We start from the raw sequence: 17,293 nt of genomic DNA, 5'->3' as shown, positions 1-17,293 counted from the left end.
CTCCAAGTAAAGTTAAATTTAGTCACTGCTCCATGGCAAAATTTTGTTAACTGTCAAATTTTAGGACTCTGATGAAGGGTATGATTCTATGCTGCAACATTTTATATCTGATTAGGAAAAGTATAAAAAAATCATACACAACACCAAGTTGGAATGCGTTGCATATTGAGCAACTGAGATGGGAGGTGTATACAAGAATACGAAGGACATCTGAAAAGTATCAAGGCCTAATATTTTTTACCCAAGTTGTTAAACAGCATCTTTGTCACCAGACTTATAAGATTTATTGGATGAGGTAGGCATGGTTGTGACCTGGCTATTTATGATACAGGACAGTCTGATTAGTGAAGAGCAGAAAAACAGGCCAGTTGTGGGGGTGCTTGACTTTACAGCCCCAAATTCCAGACCAGACACACATTAGAGAGCGGTATAACAAAATTACTGAACACCTGCCAGTCCTAATGACTCTCCACCATCCACCTCATACAGATAAACCTTTAAAAACTGAGATGTAATGACTTGCAGAGAAGTTCTCAAGTGCTGTGAAATGGGTCAGTGACACTGTTGAGATGAAATCTCAGCTCTATTGAAGTCCATGCTAAACCTCTCTCTGACTACTGTGAGGCCAGGATTTCTACTCACAATGTGGAAAACAATGCAAATAGCAACACAATCATTACATTTACAGGTAACAATTAATAAGGAATCATTGCAAGTAACAGTGGGAGAAAATAATGCAAAAGTTCCAGAAAGGGTAAAAATATGAGAAGGAAATAAAATCCTATTAATTGTACAGTAGCTCATGCTAGAGCAAAACAAATTCCAAAGAGTTATTTGGTAGCAAAGAAAGAAATAAAGTGAACAAGATTTCAGGTGATCTTGCTGCAACGCAGCAGGCATCAACTTGTAATGCGATACAGTGGCAAAAAGCACATCTGATTTCTGGTGCTGTATGGGACAACGCATGTCAGAGCACACCACAGTGATATTCCCTTTCCTATCCAGCTCTAACATGACTATAGGTAGCAGAGTGTTTAGGGATTGCAACAAGATCTCAGAAATAAACACCTGAAATTCAGGGGGATGAGGTTAAACCACCCAATGGCACCCATAGAGCAGAGAGGTGCTCTATGACAACTGACAGGACAAACAAACAAAAATCTCTTGACAGATTTTTTCTCACTTCTCACTGTTTTCAATTTCCATTTTAAAACAAAAGGATTATGCCTTCCTATAGCTAATGAGAACAGAAACAGATGCAGTAGACAAGATATATTATACAAGAGATATTAATCTTTCTGCTTCAAAGCATGAACCCAACACTAATTGATGGAATTAGTAAACAACAAATTCCCCTGAAGACAAGTTATTGTGTAGTCACTCATTATGGGCAATTTTCTTCCTTTTCCTGAAGCAGGAGATGCAGCACCAGCAAAGTCAGGATCCCAGTCTAGAGGAGTGCCTGTTGTGATCCAACATTGTGATTTATGTGCTACAGATCACAGGAGATCCAGCACAGAGACACAGGGATGCATATAGAGCAAGGGAGTTAGCTCCTCTAAACCAGAAAGATCTATAAATAGACATCTTGAAAACTGGGGTCCAGAACACACTTTTACGCTGTTATCCAAAAAAGAACCCTAAACCCAAATGCTCCCAAAACCCTACCCATATGTGCTTCACTTTAGGCTTGCAGCAGTCTTGGGAAAATTTATTAGAGGAGACTTGCACTTTCAGCTGCATGACTCCAAAGACATGGTGCATGACCATGATATAAGCTGTATGTCAAAGAGAAGTTTTTGTTTTACAAAGACCTGAGACTAAAATTCAATTCACTGCTTAGCATTTTTATTAGAAGGCCCTAACAGTAACTGGAAGGTCTTCAGATATTTTACGATGTTTTCCCATGCCTCACAGCTTATCAAGAACAGTCAACTTATATTTAAAAGCAAACAAACTTTTATTCACTATATCTGGTCCCTTCACAATCAAATTTGTGTCTTTAATGGGATTACACATTCAAAACCGTCTCCCTGTAATAAGCCAGACCATATTCATTAAGGTAGCTGTCAGACAGCAGATGTAAGCACAACTAGATAAATCTCTGCTCCTCAGTGGGACTATATTGTGCTCCCTAACACCATGTGTACATGCTACAGGCGATCACAGCAGCTCAGGAAGCACAAGATGGAGCAGGGAGAGAGGAATGGCTACCTTGTAGCAACAGACGGCAACCCTTCTACAGAGCTTAGCCAAAAGCTAGAGGGAAGATATTTTATTTCTCCTTTCATTGCTGGGGCTTTACTTTTTAGTATGTGTTCCTTTTTAAGTTTCAAACTTAATATTCTGTACTGACCCTGGTTCTTCTGCCAGCCTAGAAGGAAAATAATCTGAAAAGTTTGCTCTCCCTTTTTGCTCATGCACTGATCTTTTTTACGTTGAATTTTTCTATTACAGTGACTGGCAGTTCATGAAATTGTCTTCTGGAGCTGCAAAGTAATTTTGTTTATGCAACTGAGATACAGAAGGAAGGTGAAGAAACGAGATGTGGAAGACTTCAATTTCTTTTATTTTACATCACTAAGCCTAAAGTTTACTGGTGAAAAAGGCAACATTGCTCCTTGGATCAAACTCATTGTTCAGCTGCTTGACTTTAATGTACACTCTATGTCTATGCTATAAAGCCATTGATACAAATCCTGGCAAGGCTCACCTGACCCTTCTCTCTTTTTAAGTAGCTAATTTGGAATTTGTACATTTATGTATGTCTTCCATCAAGATCTTCAGGAGTGCTGCTTGCTCTGTTCTTCAGGGTTGTCACATTTTGTGGGCACAGTGACATCCACTCTCATTTGCAACACCTCCTGTGTGATGGATTATACAGAAGTGTCCTTCACAGTGCTATATCTGTTTAGTGCAGTTCTTGCCTGTGATTAGAGTATGCAAGAGCAGCTCCACCTAAAGCTGTGCAAGCTCGGCAGGGGTTCACACAGGAACACGGGAACTGCCATACAAGATAAAACCAGTGGTCCATCAAGAGCCAGACCCCATCTAGCACTGACCACTGCCAGATGTTTCCAAAGGAAGCACACAGCTCCACTAATTTAGCTCAGAGCTACATTTTTTTTTTTTAACCTGAGGCAGTAAAGAAAATATTGGAGGTTTACACTCATGCTATTTAACCCTTAGTCATGTAAGACCTAGGCTCTCACAGATGCTCACAGGAACAGGCTCTTACCAGGTACCGGTCAGCACAATGTGCTTATTTTACAGATGAAACCACAGCTCAAACAGAGCAAATCTCAAAGTTGGTGACACTTCCCCAGACTAAGGAAGAGAGCATCTGATCACCACTGAAAAAGCCACTGAGCTTCAAGACAGAAACCTGCCTGATAGCTGTGAAATATTCTCATGGGCTTGCCATTTTTTCAGTTACATATATATATATATAAACACACACATATACATATATGTGTACAAACATCCATATATACATAGATATCCTTTTCCCCACTGTAGTCACTTCATAAAACACATGGATCATTTCATGAGGTCAACACACCAGCCAGGGATCAGAGCCCAGTAGCTTCTTGTCATCCATCCTGCCCCAAACAACAGGCAGAATGAGGGTGAGTTTGCAGGACAGAAGCAGGAATAACAACCTCCTGGAGTAACAGTCTAGTAAAAAAGAAAGCTCACTGTGCCACAAGTATGTTAACACAGAGAAAACAACTGCCTCCAAGTGGTGTTTACTGCAAGCTACCAGAAACCCAATTCACTGCAGAAGGATAATGCTTTTACGGTGCTCACATGCTTTGATGAATATGAAATGTAATAAATAGAGTGTCTCAGAAAGCTCTCCTAACCAATTCACAAGGCAACACAAAGAGCGATATTACTGGGTCTTGAAGTCTCTCAAATTTCTGTACTATACCTTTCAGAGACTGGGGAAATGTATTAAGAAAACAAAGGAAGGAAAAGAAAAGGGGGAATTTGCAGGAGTCTGAGAGATAACAGATTTTCTGTTTCAGCTTGACTGTTCAGAAGTAGTTGTGTGAGCTAAATCTTAAGTTGCTGGAAATCTGTGATGGGGAACCTCTCTGTTGCTGCACTGGTTGCATCATGGCAGTGCTATGGAGACCACATTCTCACCTCAGTGGTAGCTGTAATATCAAAAACAAGACCCTGCCTTTATTTCTGATTATAACACCCATTTTATAATTTCCTGTATGTCCCCTTACAAACTACATCAACACATAACAGGACTTTTCAACCCGCACACATTTACACTGTGCTCATGAAAATAAATACAGGGTCTCACAGGGTTTGTTGAATACACTGCCATTACCGCTTGGCCACAAAAGTGAATGTCTGCAGCTAGTCCTTACTGGGGACTATCACTCTCTGCTAGAGTAGTGTAAGATTGCAGTAGCAGATTTAAAAAATAATTACACCACACAGTAACTTGTGGTACCCATATGACTCCAATTATCTGTGGCCCATGTAGTCAGAAAAAGCAGCTTTGACTGAGCTGCAGCTCTGCTACATCAAGTGAAGTATCTAGTAACAGGTCCTGCAGCAGGAGACAGATACAGCTGGGTGCCACCCACCCATTTCTGCTCCTTGGCACCTGGGAAAAAGGAGCAGGTAACACGGGAAGATGCTACAGTTCTGTGATGTTTAAGCCCTTTTTAGTGAATATTCCATTCTGAGTGATCTAGACAACACCTGATGAGCTCCATTTTACGTGTCCTAGAAAAAGCTGGTTTCCAAGAGCATGAAAAGCCTGGTATGCTTGTGGGTAGCTAAAAAACTGCCACAAACCAAATAAGCAGCTGGAGTCTGTGTACCCAGGAAGTGATACCACCACAACATGATGAGGCTCTGCTGCCCCACGGCCAAGGCAGCGTGCTCTCTGCTCTCCTCTCCTTGGGAAAGAAATCACTTCTAAAGTCTTCATTGTAAGTGAGGACTCACACCTTTTTGTTTACTTCTGCAGGTGTACTTTGGCATACTTGCTCAGTTTGGCAGGCAGAACCTCTCCAACCATGCTTTTCCCAATACAGGTTAACCTATCCTTCTATTCCCTGTGTGACTTGCTGAGTAACAGCTATCACAAAGCACGCAGAGAAGGCTTTGTGATCCTTGAGGAAAATAAATTAGACTAGCATGTGACATTAGTTGTCCACAGCTGCATGAATAAGGAAACAGGGATTCCCTCCATAACTAGCTGGAAAGGAAATAATTGCACATATAGCTCCTTATAGGAATGAAATATTTTTTTAAATTTTGTTTTTGTTTTTTAAGAATCAGGTATTTTAGAAGGGGAAATTTAGAGGCAAGTTGAATAATAGGGGATGCCATCTGATTTTAATTTTTTTTCCTTCTTCAGAAAAGAATCTTTTTCAATACTGCTTGTAAACGTCTTTAAAACACAGCCAAAAGTAATAGGAATAGAATCAATACTAGCTCTGAACAGAGACATTTTTCTGTAGCTGCAATTAGCTATTTTCAAAGAGTACACGATGAATAATGTATGCAAAAGGGTGGGTGGGAGGATTGCTTAATTTTTCTTTAAGCAGATTATTTTAGCTTGAGTGAAAGACTACCAAGCTAAAGAATAGTGTTCAATATCACACACTGTATAAACAGCTGCGGCTTAGCACATAATAAAAGCTATTAAGAGGCTGAGCCAAAAAACATATCTAGCTATGAGGAGGAGAAAGAGGCAAAGTACCGTGTAATGACAGCCTTAGTTTCACATTTGCCATTCAGCCTTTGTGGACGAGTCTATTCTGCAGCCTAAGATCTCACCTTTCTCTTCATTAGGGTTTTCTAAATGGCTTCAGATGGTATTTTGGCCTTTTTATTACAAGTCTTTTTTTTTATGTCAGGGTTGCCAGATCATGTGGGACTTATTAAGATCTAGAATATGAACTGGCTACACATGCAGATAACAGGTGACAACAACAGGGGTCATCCCAGGGTTGGCTCTGGGTGGCCCTTGGTGTGCGTTGTCTGCGGCTAAGCAGCAAGGAGATCGAGGACACCAAAACCTTCGGCTCCATCTCTTCACTGCACGACTAGCCAAGCCCATGAAGGGTAAAATAAAAATTCACCTTCACTCTAATAGGAGGGGAGATTTTCCAAGTCAGATGCTTAGGCACCTGTCCCCTCTGCTGAGCTGATTTGTCACCTTGCTCCACTGCTCCCTTCTCCTTTGCAGCACTGGTCTTTATCAAGAGGTTACCTTACACCTTCTCTGCTGCACCAAGCTCATGCTGGCACATTTTCCTCTCTGCTGTGATTTAGCATCCCCCCAGACTGAGGGCTTGCTGCAGAGTGCAACTCTCGGTTATAAAAGCAAAAGTCTGAGCTGGTTTCATGGCAAAGTTTATCTTTGGCTTTGCTTGCGTTTAACTCCAAGTCAGCAAACAGCTTCAACGCAGTAGGCTTTGCATAAGCATATTACCACAGGTCTTTAGTTACTACATTTTCCCCCTCTGTTAATGCACAAGGAAATAAAGGCAGTTTTTTACCTCATGTTCTCCTTTCTGTGAACTGTCAGATACATTTCATAGACTCTGCCTTGTGGAACGGCCCCTGCTGGGATCAGCAAGCTTACTCCTGCAGAACAGAAGAGACACAAAAGGTAAAAATGGAGAAAAAAGGGGCAAGTGGGTCCATGAAGAAAAGTGACAGGAGAGGCAGAAGATGAAGCCTGAAATGCCAGATTTTCAGCCAACCTAACCACCAGACTCTAAATGATCTCAGCAACTTGGGAGAAAAAGTATTTACTGTAACCCTGGTGTCTCCAGCATCCAGCTGCCTGTTCTTACTCCCCTTTGCCTCTGCATGGAAACAAGGGAGTGGAGAAGAGGATTTTCTTCCCTTTTATTTTATTTAAAGAGCAGACAGATGGTTACGCTGTTGCTTACCTTGTAAAGTGATGGAAAAACAAACAACTCTGACTAAAATTTCCAACAGCTGTAACGGGACAGACATCTCTCCCTAGGCAATTCTTACTTAATTAAAATCAGGAAAGAAAAGCAGTGGAGCGCTGTCCCAGGAAACAACAAGAACTAGTTGTCTCCTGAAAGATGGCTTCTTGCACCTAGCATCCTGTCTTTTACTGCGCTCAGCTCCAAGAGTACCATGGAGACAAAATTGGATTTCTTGGCACTCTTAATGTGCCTAGTCCCGTAAAGTGGCTCAAAACTGGAGTATCCAGCCTTGAAAAAAATGTGGGCAAATATGCTCAGTGCCCTTTTCAGTAATGATTTGCTGCACACTTGATTAAAAAACACTGCTCTTACATTACTACCATTGCAGAAATGTCTTGTCACTACACAACAAACACAGCCCACCAACCAGCTATTTCACTTTTCTGGACACATCTCAGCCAGCTGTCTTTGCAGATGTGGATTAGCTGGACATTAGTGGCAAGGATTTGAATACAGTTATTACTATATAGCTGAAAACAAATCTATGGGCAGATTATTTACACATATGTCTACACAGGAGAGTCTTTATAGACCCCTTGAGCGGCCCTGTCTCTTTTCTTTAGCATACGTGGTTTGGTTACACTGGAGACCTCCCACGTGTTGGTGTACAGGTGCTCAGCCCCATACCTGGTTTTGAAGGGGAGGGATTAGCTAGGAAAACATTTTCCACAAATGCCTTGTGACATTTGTTTGTTTACAGGCCTGTTACAACCTAATCTGTGCACGTTCGTAGTTATAACAGTGCAGGCGTAGTGCAAATGAAGGGCTTTGATCACGTCACAAGGAGGATATACATATATCTAGAAGCAGCACAGAGGCATACATGGTAGCAGTAGATGGATTGTTTTATTTTACAAAATCATTACTTTAATCATTTTGAAGGGATTACAGCACTGAACTTTTTTCTTCACAAATTGATATTAATATATGTGAATTAAATGTGACTAATAGACTTTGCTGATAACGTGCACTACCATGGCATAAGAAACCTGAGTATTAATATCTACCTTCAGCTGCTACTTAGAAAAATGCGAAATCCAAGACCGTATAGCACAAATTTTCAACATTGCTCAGCAGTCAGCACCAGATTTACTGAAGTAGTTCAGCTTTCACCTAAATTTAAGAGATATTTTTTCCTCCTATTCCACAGTAGCTCAGAGAGGAGGGCCAAGGCTCCAACTACTTTTGACTGCTTCTTGGGCTGTGTGTGACTGCATCCTGGAAGGACTAAACCACCTAGGTCCTGGGCCACCTAGGCATTTTGCTTTCTCCATTACATCAACAAATAAGAAATGATCCAGCAAAGGAGCAGGAGACAAGGCATTATATCCTTGCCCAGGGCACTTGCTGTAAAATGGCCAAGCTGTGAGCTGTGGTCTCACATGTGCTATGGTCCTATCTGAATTCAGAGAATTTGGGCAGGGGTATTCCTGACTGCTGTGCAGCCTGCATATCCCCCCACCCAACATTGTATGCATGTGACCTATTGCTCACTTCAAACGTTAATGCTGCTCTTTGGTATCATACTAAACCCACTGGAACATCCAGGTGCTGAACTTCCTTTGAACATCAATGCTTCATTTAAGAACCAAACAGCAGTATGGCTCTGATAAAAAGATCTGTCTGCAAGAGCTGAGCTCTCCCAAGGCTGCCCAACAGCTCTCTGGATTCTCTGAAACTTCTTACCAGTGCCAAGGTGGCCTGAAGGGGCCCAGAAGCCCAGCTTCATTCCGTATGAGAAAGACTAAGTAGCGCTTTGCAATTACATCAACAGGTCCTCAATGCTCAGTCCCTCCATTTCCTAGTTGTAAAGGAAGTCAACAATACATACAACACGGAGAGAAATATGGAAAAGACACTCTTGGGCCTTATTTTCCTTGGGTATATAATGTGTGCAGGTAAAAAGCCTACTACTTCCAAAAATAGTATTCTGCCGTCAATTACACATAGTCTTCAATGAATTGGAAGTGGAACAACTGATTTGTTTTTAAATTATTTTGTCCTTTTTCACGTGTGATGACAAAATAGAGGCTTACTGTACTGAGGTCCCTTTTCTAGGACTGCAGGAAAGGAAAAGGTGATGCTGAATTTCATTTCACACAGTGAAGGTCTGAGGTCTTGCATGTCTCAGAAAGTGGCTAAGAGCCCTGCAATATTCTGTTTAGAATCACAGAATGATTCAGGTTGGAAAAGACCTCTAAGATCATCAAGTCCAACCATTAACCTAGCACCACCACATTCACCACTACATTATGTCCTTAATTGTTACTTGGGAGAAGAGACTGACTCCTATCCTGTTACAGTCTCCTTTCAGGTGGTTATAGAATGTGATAAGGTCCCCTCTCAGCCTCCTTTTTTCCAGGCTAAACAACCCCAGCTCCCTCAGCTGCTACTCCCAAGACTTGTGCTCTTGTAGTGAGGGGCCCAAAACTGAACACGGTATTTGAGCAGTGGTCTTTGTGGTACAAAGGAACGATCACTTCCCTAGTCCTGCCGGGCCCACTATTTCTGATCCAAGCCAGGATGCCATTGGCCTTCTTGGTCACCTGGGCACATTGCTGGTTCATGTTCAGCTGACTGTCGACCAGCACCCCCAGGTTCTTTTCCACTAGGCAGCTCTACAGCCACTCTTCCTCAAGCCTGTAGTGTTTAAAAGGTGGCCAGAACTTTGGGTAGAAAATATTTGAATTCTTTTGGTAGAAGCAAAAAAAAGGGGGAAAAAACACCATCGGGTTGTTTTGATCAAAGAAAAGGCAGAGTCCCAGGTGTGGACTTTTGTCCCACACACAAAAAAGCACGCTAACTCCACTTAAACCCACAGAACAACTGTTCCTTTAAGCCAACATGGCTAGCACTTACCTGAATTGGGAATTACTAGGTGACCTCCTAAGGAGTTGAAGGTCCCAAATGCAGTGCACGATGGGTCAGTTTGCCGAGCAAGGCTCTGGTTCTTCATGTTCAGGGTCTCATTCTCCAGAAGAGACTGTGTAATCTGTGGGGACAGCTTGGAAGAGAAGTCAGAGAGGTCGTCCTGGGGAGTGACTGCACCAGAGGTGTTATAAACCTTGATCTTCAAGTTAGGGAGAGGGTCCAGGATTGGAGAATTGGTCATTGGGATTTTATCAGAGACATCATGCAAGGCGTAAACAGGACCCCGGTACATGGCTGCAGCAGAAGTGAGGTCTGGTGGCACTGCCAGGAGGTCTGCAAAGGAAATGAGAAGGAAGAACCACATTACTTCTCTATTCTGATGACTCTGCTCTGAGTAACAATTTGGGTTTGCATTCTGCATTTTGCCTTTTATTCCAAAGGTTCAGATACTCAAAGTCCCTGACCTTCATCTCCATTTCCATGCATCCTTCCAGCGAACTCCCAGGGGTTGTATTGCCACAGCTGCTATGGACTCCAATTGTCATACAAAATTACAGCATGTTTCTGCTATGAAGATTTTTCATCGGGATTATTTTTCCAGGGTGCACTCAGATTTCAAATACAACATGCTCAACATCAGGGCAAGATGTTTTCCTCACTCAGTAGATCTAGTTTTTAACTAATACCCCCTTCCTAAATGCTATGCAACATTTTATCTAACTGGTCTAATGACAGCATTCCTGAAATAAGACACAACAGGGCTACGAAGCCATCATGTCCACAACTCCCTGCAGTGAGGGATTAGTACCTGCATTACACTTTTTTGAGATTCATATTAAAAGTTCCTCCAGCAAAGAAAACAACACTTCTGCTAATCTTCCACATGACAACTCTCTTGTCATCTTAACTTTTACTTTGATTTATTCTTCTGGAGTAGATATGGGGAAAAAAGAGGAACTCTTCAGACTAAATATTGGTCTTGAAAAAGGCAGCACTGCCTTTCGAGTGTTTTTTTCTGGCCAATGAAGTGTGGAAATAATAAAGCTGTTATGCATCAGTGAAAAAAATGCTCATTATTAAATGATGTTCTACCACAACTTTTTCTACATTGTCTATTGAAATGCACAGTCCTTCTCAAACTACCACTTATACCTGTGGAAACAGAGCACAGGAAAAAAGGCTATCAGTGAACTAAAGGGGAGGAAGATGTGATACAATTACTGTATTATCACTGTTGTTTCTATCAAGCTTTGCCTTTGATTTAAATTTGAGCTAGACCTACATTTCCATAAGCGTTTCTGTGTTTCACTCTCACATTCATTTCTCTCTTCAGAAGTTAAACACCCCTGCTTTATACTCTTGAACACATCTGAAAAATGTCAACATGGGTTTTGAGCACTTGACTATCAGAAATAAATGAACATGGATCTTTCTCCCTTTTATCAAGTGTCAACAAGCATCCAGTGAGTATCATTCATGCAGCCCAAGAGAACACAACCTTATAGTATCTCCCTGAATTGGTCAAAATGGAGTGAAATGAAAACTAACCTTGCCTTGCAGCCTTGATGTTAACAGGCTGAAATCCCCCATTTAGCGCCGAGGAGTCAATAATATCTGACTCAAAGTCACGATGGTTCTTGCGATAGACAAACAGGGCCACAGCCATGGAAATAGCCAGGCACACGATCACAGCTATGACGATCCCAACGTAGAGAGCGACATCATCCGAGTCAGGAGCAGCTAGAGGGAGAGAGGCCAGGAACCTTGATGAAATGTGTGCTCCTCACAGGGACTTTCAAGAAAACACATTTTTATTATTCTTGTTTCCTGCAGATATTTACTACCTTTTTTATAGGATAATTTAAAATCCATTTCCAAGATCATATAACAGGTGTATGCTCTTTTGATGGAAAACAATCTTTGATTTCTCTCTAACCTGTGTTCTTACTCTTTCCTTATCTACTCATTCATCTATTTAGTACTCAGGGTATGAACTACTAAGCACAACACGTTACAGACTGAGTCTCACAAACCAAATTCACCCTATGAAGTAAGATGGTATGTCTTAGTGACATAGTGTCATAATACTGGTATTTAGAAGTTTATCTGATAACAAAAACCATATTGTGTGTTTTTAAACTTCAGAAGCCTTATATTTTACTTTTAAAAAATAAAAGAACCTGAAATTTCCATTTCCTACGGAATACCTGCAATATCACTATCTTTGAGTTTGTGGGGTTTTTTAAACTGTAATATGTCAAGTTATTCCCTTCCATCCATTTGCCTTTAAAAAAATAAACTAGTAAAGCAGAGAATCAAACATTGAATTCTCATCATTGGCATTAACACATACATATTTGGATAAAAGCAGAAGCAGGCAAAAGAAAGAATGTGGTAATTTGCCAAAAGGAACCCAGATTTATTTGACCTGTCTTCTGAGAAAATGGCTATGATATTTCTACTAGCTGCTTATACCGTATCATCAGCACCAATTCCAAGCTAATCTCTAGCATCATTATCCACTAGACATTTTTTTCGAAAAGGTCTGAATATGTGATCAAAATTTGATGTGTTTCTATACAGTGAAGAATCCCAGTTTTAGAAATAGCCTAATGAAAAAAGGAAGTGCAAAAACAAATCAGACTTTTTAGTACCCCATTTTTGTTAGTTTGAAACATGTGAAATCACTTTTATTTTATTTCTTTTAGCCATTTAAGCCAAGCTGCCCTCCAGCTGAAAAGGTGAGAGCTGGCACATGTAGAAAGGGAGTGATCAATCTCCGTAAGCTCCTGGCTATCAGACCTCCAATCTACCAAACTTGAAGCATCCCATTTTTAACCCAGCAGTTCAGGAAGCAGATATCTGAGTTCTGACTCAAAGACAAGTTACCCTTCCACCACATTTCTTCCATTTGCTAAGGAAATTTTAATGAGAAGATGGTTCATTCTCTACAGTTTCAGTCTCTGAGGTAGCATCTTCTCCCACTTCCCTCGTGCCCTTACCATTCTGTGTCAATCTGCAGACAGTAAAACACTGTGACTGCTGTCAAGCAAGCAGCATGTCACTTACTCTGCTGAATAGGCCCCTCTTTGCCGAGTTACACAGAGCTGGCCTAACAGTAAAGCTTGACTCAAGGAACAGCATCAAATCAGCATCCAGGAACATAAAATCAAACAGTAAACTTACAAGAAAATCCATATTCATTCTGGGTTCTCTGTTCAGTTGAAATAGGATAAATGAAACCTTAAAAAGAAAGAAATTAAACAAAAATGGGAAGAAAATCAAATGAGGAGAACAAAAAAGTGAAGCATGAAAAATAGTTTAATTAAAAAAAAAAGGAAAAGAAACTGATGGCATTTTAAAATTCTGATACAGCACAGAATTATGATTTTGCATCCCCTCTCTCCTCCAGAGCCTTACTAAGAATTAATAAGCAGGCAGATTGAATTTCTAAGCCAAAATCAGTCTCGAGTCACTAACTTTGGAGTGCTTAAAGTCTTCCTTTTATTGAGCATAAACTCTAATGGATCTAATATATTTCAGACATCAAGGGTCATTAGCATATGGAAAGTCTTTTTATCCCTATGCCTGCCATATGCTTTAATTCCCAGGACATGCTCAGTGAGGCTCTAAACAGTTTTTATATTTAATTATAATAGCGTGCTGTTGATCTAATAGAGCTAAAGGAGACCTGTTGTCACTGGTCAGAGGTTAAATACCCATTCGCTGAGCAGAGTCTATGCACAAAGCCATCTCTCTGCATTTCCTTAAAATTATTTTATCCTGTCTTTAATACATGTTCAATAGGAATTCCTTAAGGAGCAAAGAATTTGTCAGCAAATGGTAAATTGAGTGGCTTTTCTTTGAAATTATTACAAAATCAATAAGGCCCCTGAGGTCAGAACATTACTTATTTGAAATCTTTGCTAGCACCATATATTGACAAAATCATAACATAATTTACAGCTGTATTTCTGAATGGATAAATAAGAGATATCGTTTCTTTTGTCTTTTCTTCCTGCAGCCCTTACAGCACAGCAGGCTGTTAGTTCGCATATGAGTCCTGCGAACTCACTAAGCATCTCCCAGCTTCTTTTCATCCATATGGGAAACAAGTGAAATGCTCCCAGTCCCATGCTGCTGGAAAGGTAAATGACAAATCCAAACTAAGCAAGGGAGTCACTGTCTGGAATGGGATTAGAGTCGGTGTAAGACAGAAGGTACCTCTCCTCCATTATCTCCCCTTCTGTTCTTTTAAAGGGAATTTCATCCCTTCCCCTTGGATCATGCTTGCAAGGAGCTCACACAGCTGGGGGCTCCCTGCAGGTGAAATAAAACTGGAAAATGCAATCCTGGTGTGTGCCTAGCACACAGGACCACATTAAAGGCAGACCAGAGTAACAATCCCCAGCTCCCACAGCCACTGAGCTTGGGTGCTCGGTATCTGTTGTGCTCTAAATATCTCTTGTTGCTTGGCTGCATTTTTTGGTAATGAAGACATAGTCTATCCCAATCGCAGGTATAGAAATACCTCCCTTCAAAGTTTCCAGACATTAATTATCACATAAATGCTATCTTCACTGAAATACCAGAGCAAAACCAGCTGGGTTTTGATGGTGATGTTTTTTTCTGAGGCATCATGGGACAGAATATATTGCCTGTAATATCTATTTAAAACTTTATTTCACAGTAACTATTCCAGCCTTACAATTGCTTTTAGGAATATTAAGTCTTCACATTAATTTCTTTGATTCTTTGAGGCAAGTTCACCTATGTGTACTCTCAACATGCATATACAATCTTTCATTAATAACTGCTCTTTAGTTATTACTGGTGTACTTGAGGTATTGGCCATAGAAAGTCAGGTGAGTAACTTCTGAGGGCTTGAGTGAGTGCTCAGCAAGTCTGGGCATGAATTTACATTATTCATTATTAATTACTCCCCACTTGCTCCCCAGATGAAATTTCAGCTATAGACTTATGCCTGGTATTTCCTTTGGTAAGATGTCTCTGGAGAGACCAAGAGACACGCAGCAGGAAATGGAAGGCACAAGGACAAAGTGGAATTTAGGCTCTGAATACCTTTTTGCCTCATACTCAAATCCACTGGGAAAGCTGAGGATATCTCCCTGCACTTCATGTGCCCCAGCATGTTAATGGGGAATCTGGCATGGGGCAGCACATGTCCTCTGGCTCTGCATCACCCATGGAGCTTCAGCTCACCTGTGTAGAGCTGAAAAGGAGAGGTTATTTTCTCTCCTTTGCATTTCAGATAGTAAGTTTCGCGTTGTGCATCAACATTTGCAAGGTTGTGTGTCATTCCTGCCATGTCTGAAGTGATCTAGCAACTGAAACTCAACAGGCACAAAAGATGGCACCACCTGGATTAGCTGTGATGTTACTGAAAGCATTCTTCCCTCACAGGAAAACAGAAATTCAAAATCAAGTTTTTTCAGCAAAGTAAACAACTGTGGTCGTCAAATATTCTAAAAGAAATTTACCTCACTGCAACCTCTCCACAGACCCTGTTTGTCACAAATATATATTTGTGTCTTACAAGTTTGCACAGATTTTCTTACTGATAACTATGGAAAGCATCCTTGCAGCTACATAAGAGTGACACCAATTTCTTCTACAGAAATGTTTTGTGCATAAATTTACTGATGCATCTGTTGAAACAGAAGGAAGAGGTAAGGATTCTGCTTGCTGCTTTTATTAGCCTCACAAATTAACATGTAAAGCGATCTTGATTTTATTCTTCTACGTCTGCTGTAAATTGAACCAAGCACCCAACTCCATCCAGGTGCTTCCATGCAAACAGTCTGGCCTGTACAAGTGTCTGCAAGGACACACTGTCAGCCTGAAATATGTGGTTTTTACACAGAGGCAAAGCATGGCAGAGGTGGAAAGGTTATGGGCTGCTAAGTGAGATGCCATATGTCTGAGTCATAGGCACACCAATTTTTTGTTGAGAACCAGGAATCCCAGTTGATCCATCTGGCTGTAGATAGATAGTCCTTTTTGGGGAGATGGCACTACACAAGCTATGCTGAGGCGGTCATACAACCCTGTTTGCTCACAGAATGTGACCATCTCCCGTGGCTGAAGCTAGCAGAGACCTTACCTTGGGTTTCCAAGCTGGCAACCCCAGACACTTGCTGGCTTCAGATATCAGCTGCATTTTCACTTGTCTGTTGAAGATCCCTCAAACATGGCAACTACAGACTGATACTTGCAATTTTGGTGGGAATTTTTAGAAAAAAATTAGTTTTAAGCACTCCTTTGTCACTCTTCCAAAAGGGAGTGGGCATTGCAGTGGCAGAGGTAAGGGGAAGGCTCGCAGCAATGGGCAGGAGGTAATGGGCAGGACACAGGCTTGTTGCCAGGATCCCAGCAAAAGAGCACAGGCTTTTCCTATAGAAAGTTAGCTGTCACACTGGTCCCTCTTGACTATGCCTTCAGACAATGAAAAAGGACATTTTCATCAGATAATGACACAAACCTGATGGGATAAGTAACTGAAATAATGAAGAATGACTTCCCTCCTCTCTTCAAAGTAATTGCAGTGAAAAGAGATCTTTTTCTTGTGTATTTTTATCTTTTTTTCCCCTTTCTTGTATTAAGCACTGCTTGGCAAATACCTAAGGGACTTCTACCAGGATGATCAACATTTTTAACGACGAATTTAGAAAGGTGCTGGTGGGTTTGACTCTAGGAAGAGCCTGCTGAGGCTGCTGGCTCATACTCAGAACAGCTGGTTTCACAGTGAGCTACTTTCTTTGAGAAAAGTAATTTAAGCTTCTTCCTACAGTTCATTGGGAAATGTATATTTTCAAAGGCAGTTCTGCTGTTTTGTTGTGTAACTTACTGGTGAATGAGTAAAATAGTAATAATCATACTTCATGCTTGCATAGTGCCTACTGTTTGAGGCTCTCAAAGTGGGAGGCTTACCAAAAGTGAGTATTTGTTTCCCTCATTGTACAAGTACCTCCCCTATCTGGAGAGTCAGTGGGAGGCTCAGGTTAACACACAAAAATTGAACCACTGTAATTGCATGGTAAATGCATTCATTAAAAAGCCTTTAGTTAAGTTGATGTTTCTCTATGCATTCTACTTTATATTCCAATTTAGGTTTGAAAATACATTTATCGTCCCTGTGGAAGTGCTTCTGTTAAGTGTTTAAGGTGGGCTTTTTTTAACTAAATTAATTACGCTGGCACAAATCCTTTGTACAAATGCAGATGCATCATTACAAAGGTGCTTTATGTAGACGTTGCCTATTTTCTAGAAATCACAAGAAGAGCAATTTAAGCACCTTTATAATGATGCACACCGGAGAAAAGTGAAGAAGGGTGAATATGTCAGATTGTACTGGAAAAATAAACCAACCCAAGGTTGGTATATGGAAAAGACTTCAG

At 40.9% G+C, this 17,293-nt stretch overlaps 1 protein-coding gene across 1 annotated transcript in view; it reads right to left on the bottom strand.

Moving 5' to 3' along the window:
• Window positions 1-17,293, bottom strand: part of UNC5C (unc-5 netrin receptor C) — a 233,213-nt gene that overhangs the window by 15,575 nt on the left and 200,345 nt on the right. Inside the window, exons 8-10 of the mRNA XM_027706581.1 lie at window positions 11,424-11,615; window positions 9,864-10,208; window positions 6,540-6,627 (exon numbers count right to left, since the gene is read on the bottom strand). Of these exons, the coding sequence (XP_027562382.1) occupies window positions 6,540-6,627; window positions 9,864-10,208; window positions 11,424-11,615 (625 nt within the window). The remainder of the gene's footprint in view (window positions 1-6,539; window positions 6,628-9,863; window positions 10,209-11,423; window positions 11,616-17,293) is intronic.

The sequence above is a fragment of the Neopelma chrysocephalum genome, unplaced genomic scaffold, assembly GCF_003984885.1.
Source record: "Neopelma chrysocephalum unplaced genomic scaffold, ASM398488v2 Primary Assembly neopelma1_382, whole genome shotgun sequence".
Classification (NCBI taxonomy): Eukaryota; Metazoa; Chordata; class Aves; order Passeriformes; family Pipridae; genus Neopelma; species Neopelma chrysocephalum.
This window is presented reverse-complemented; position numbering and strand designations above follow the sequence as displayed.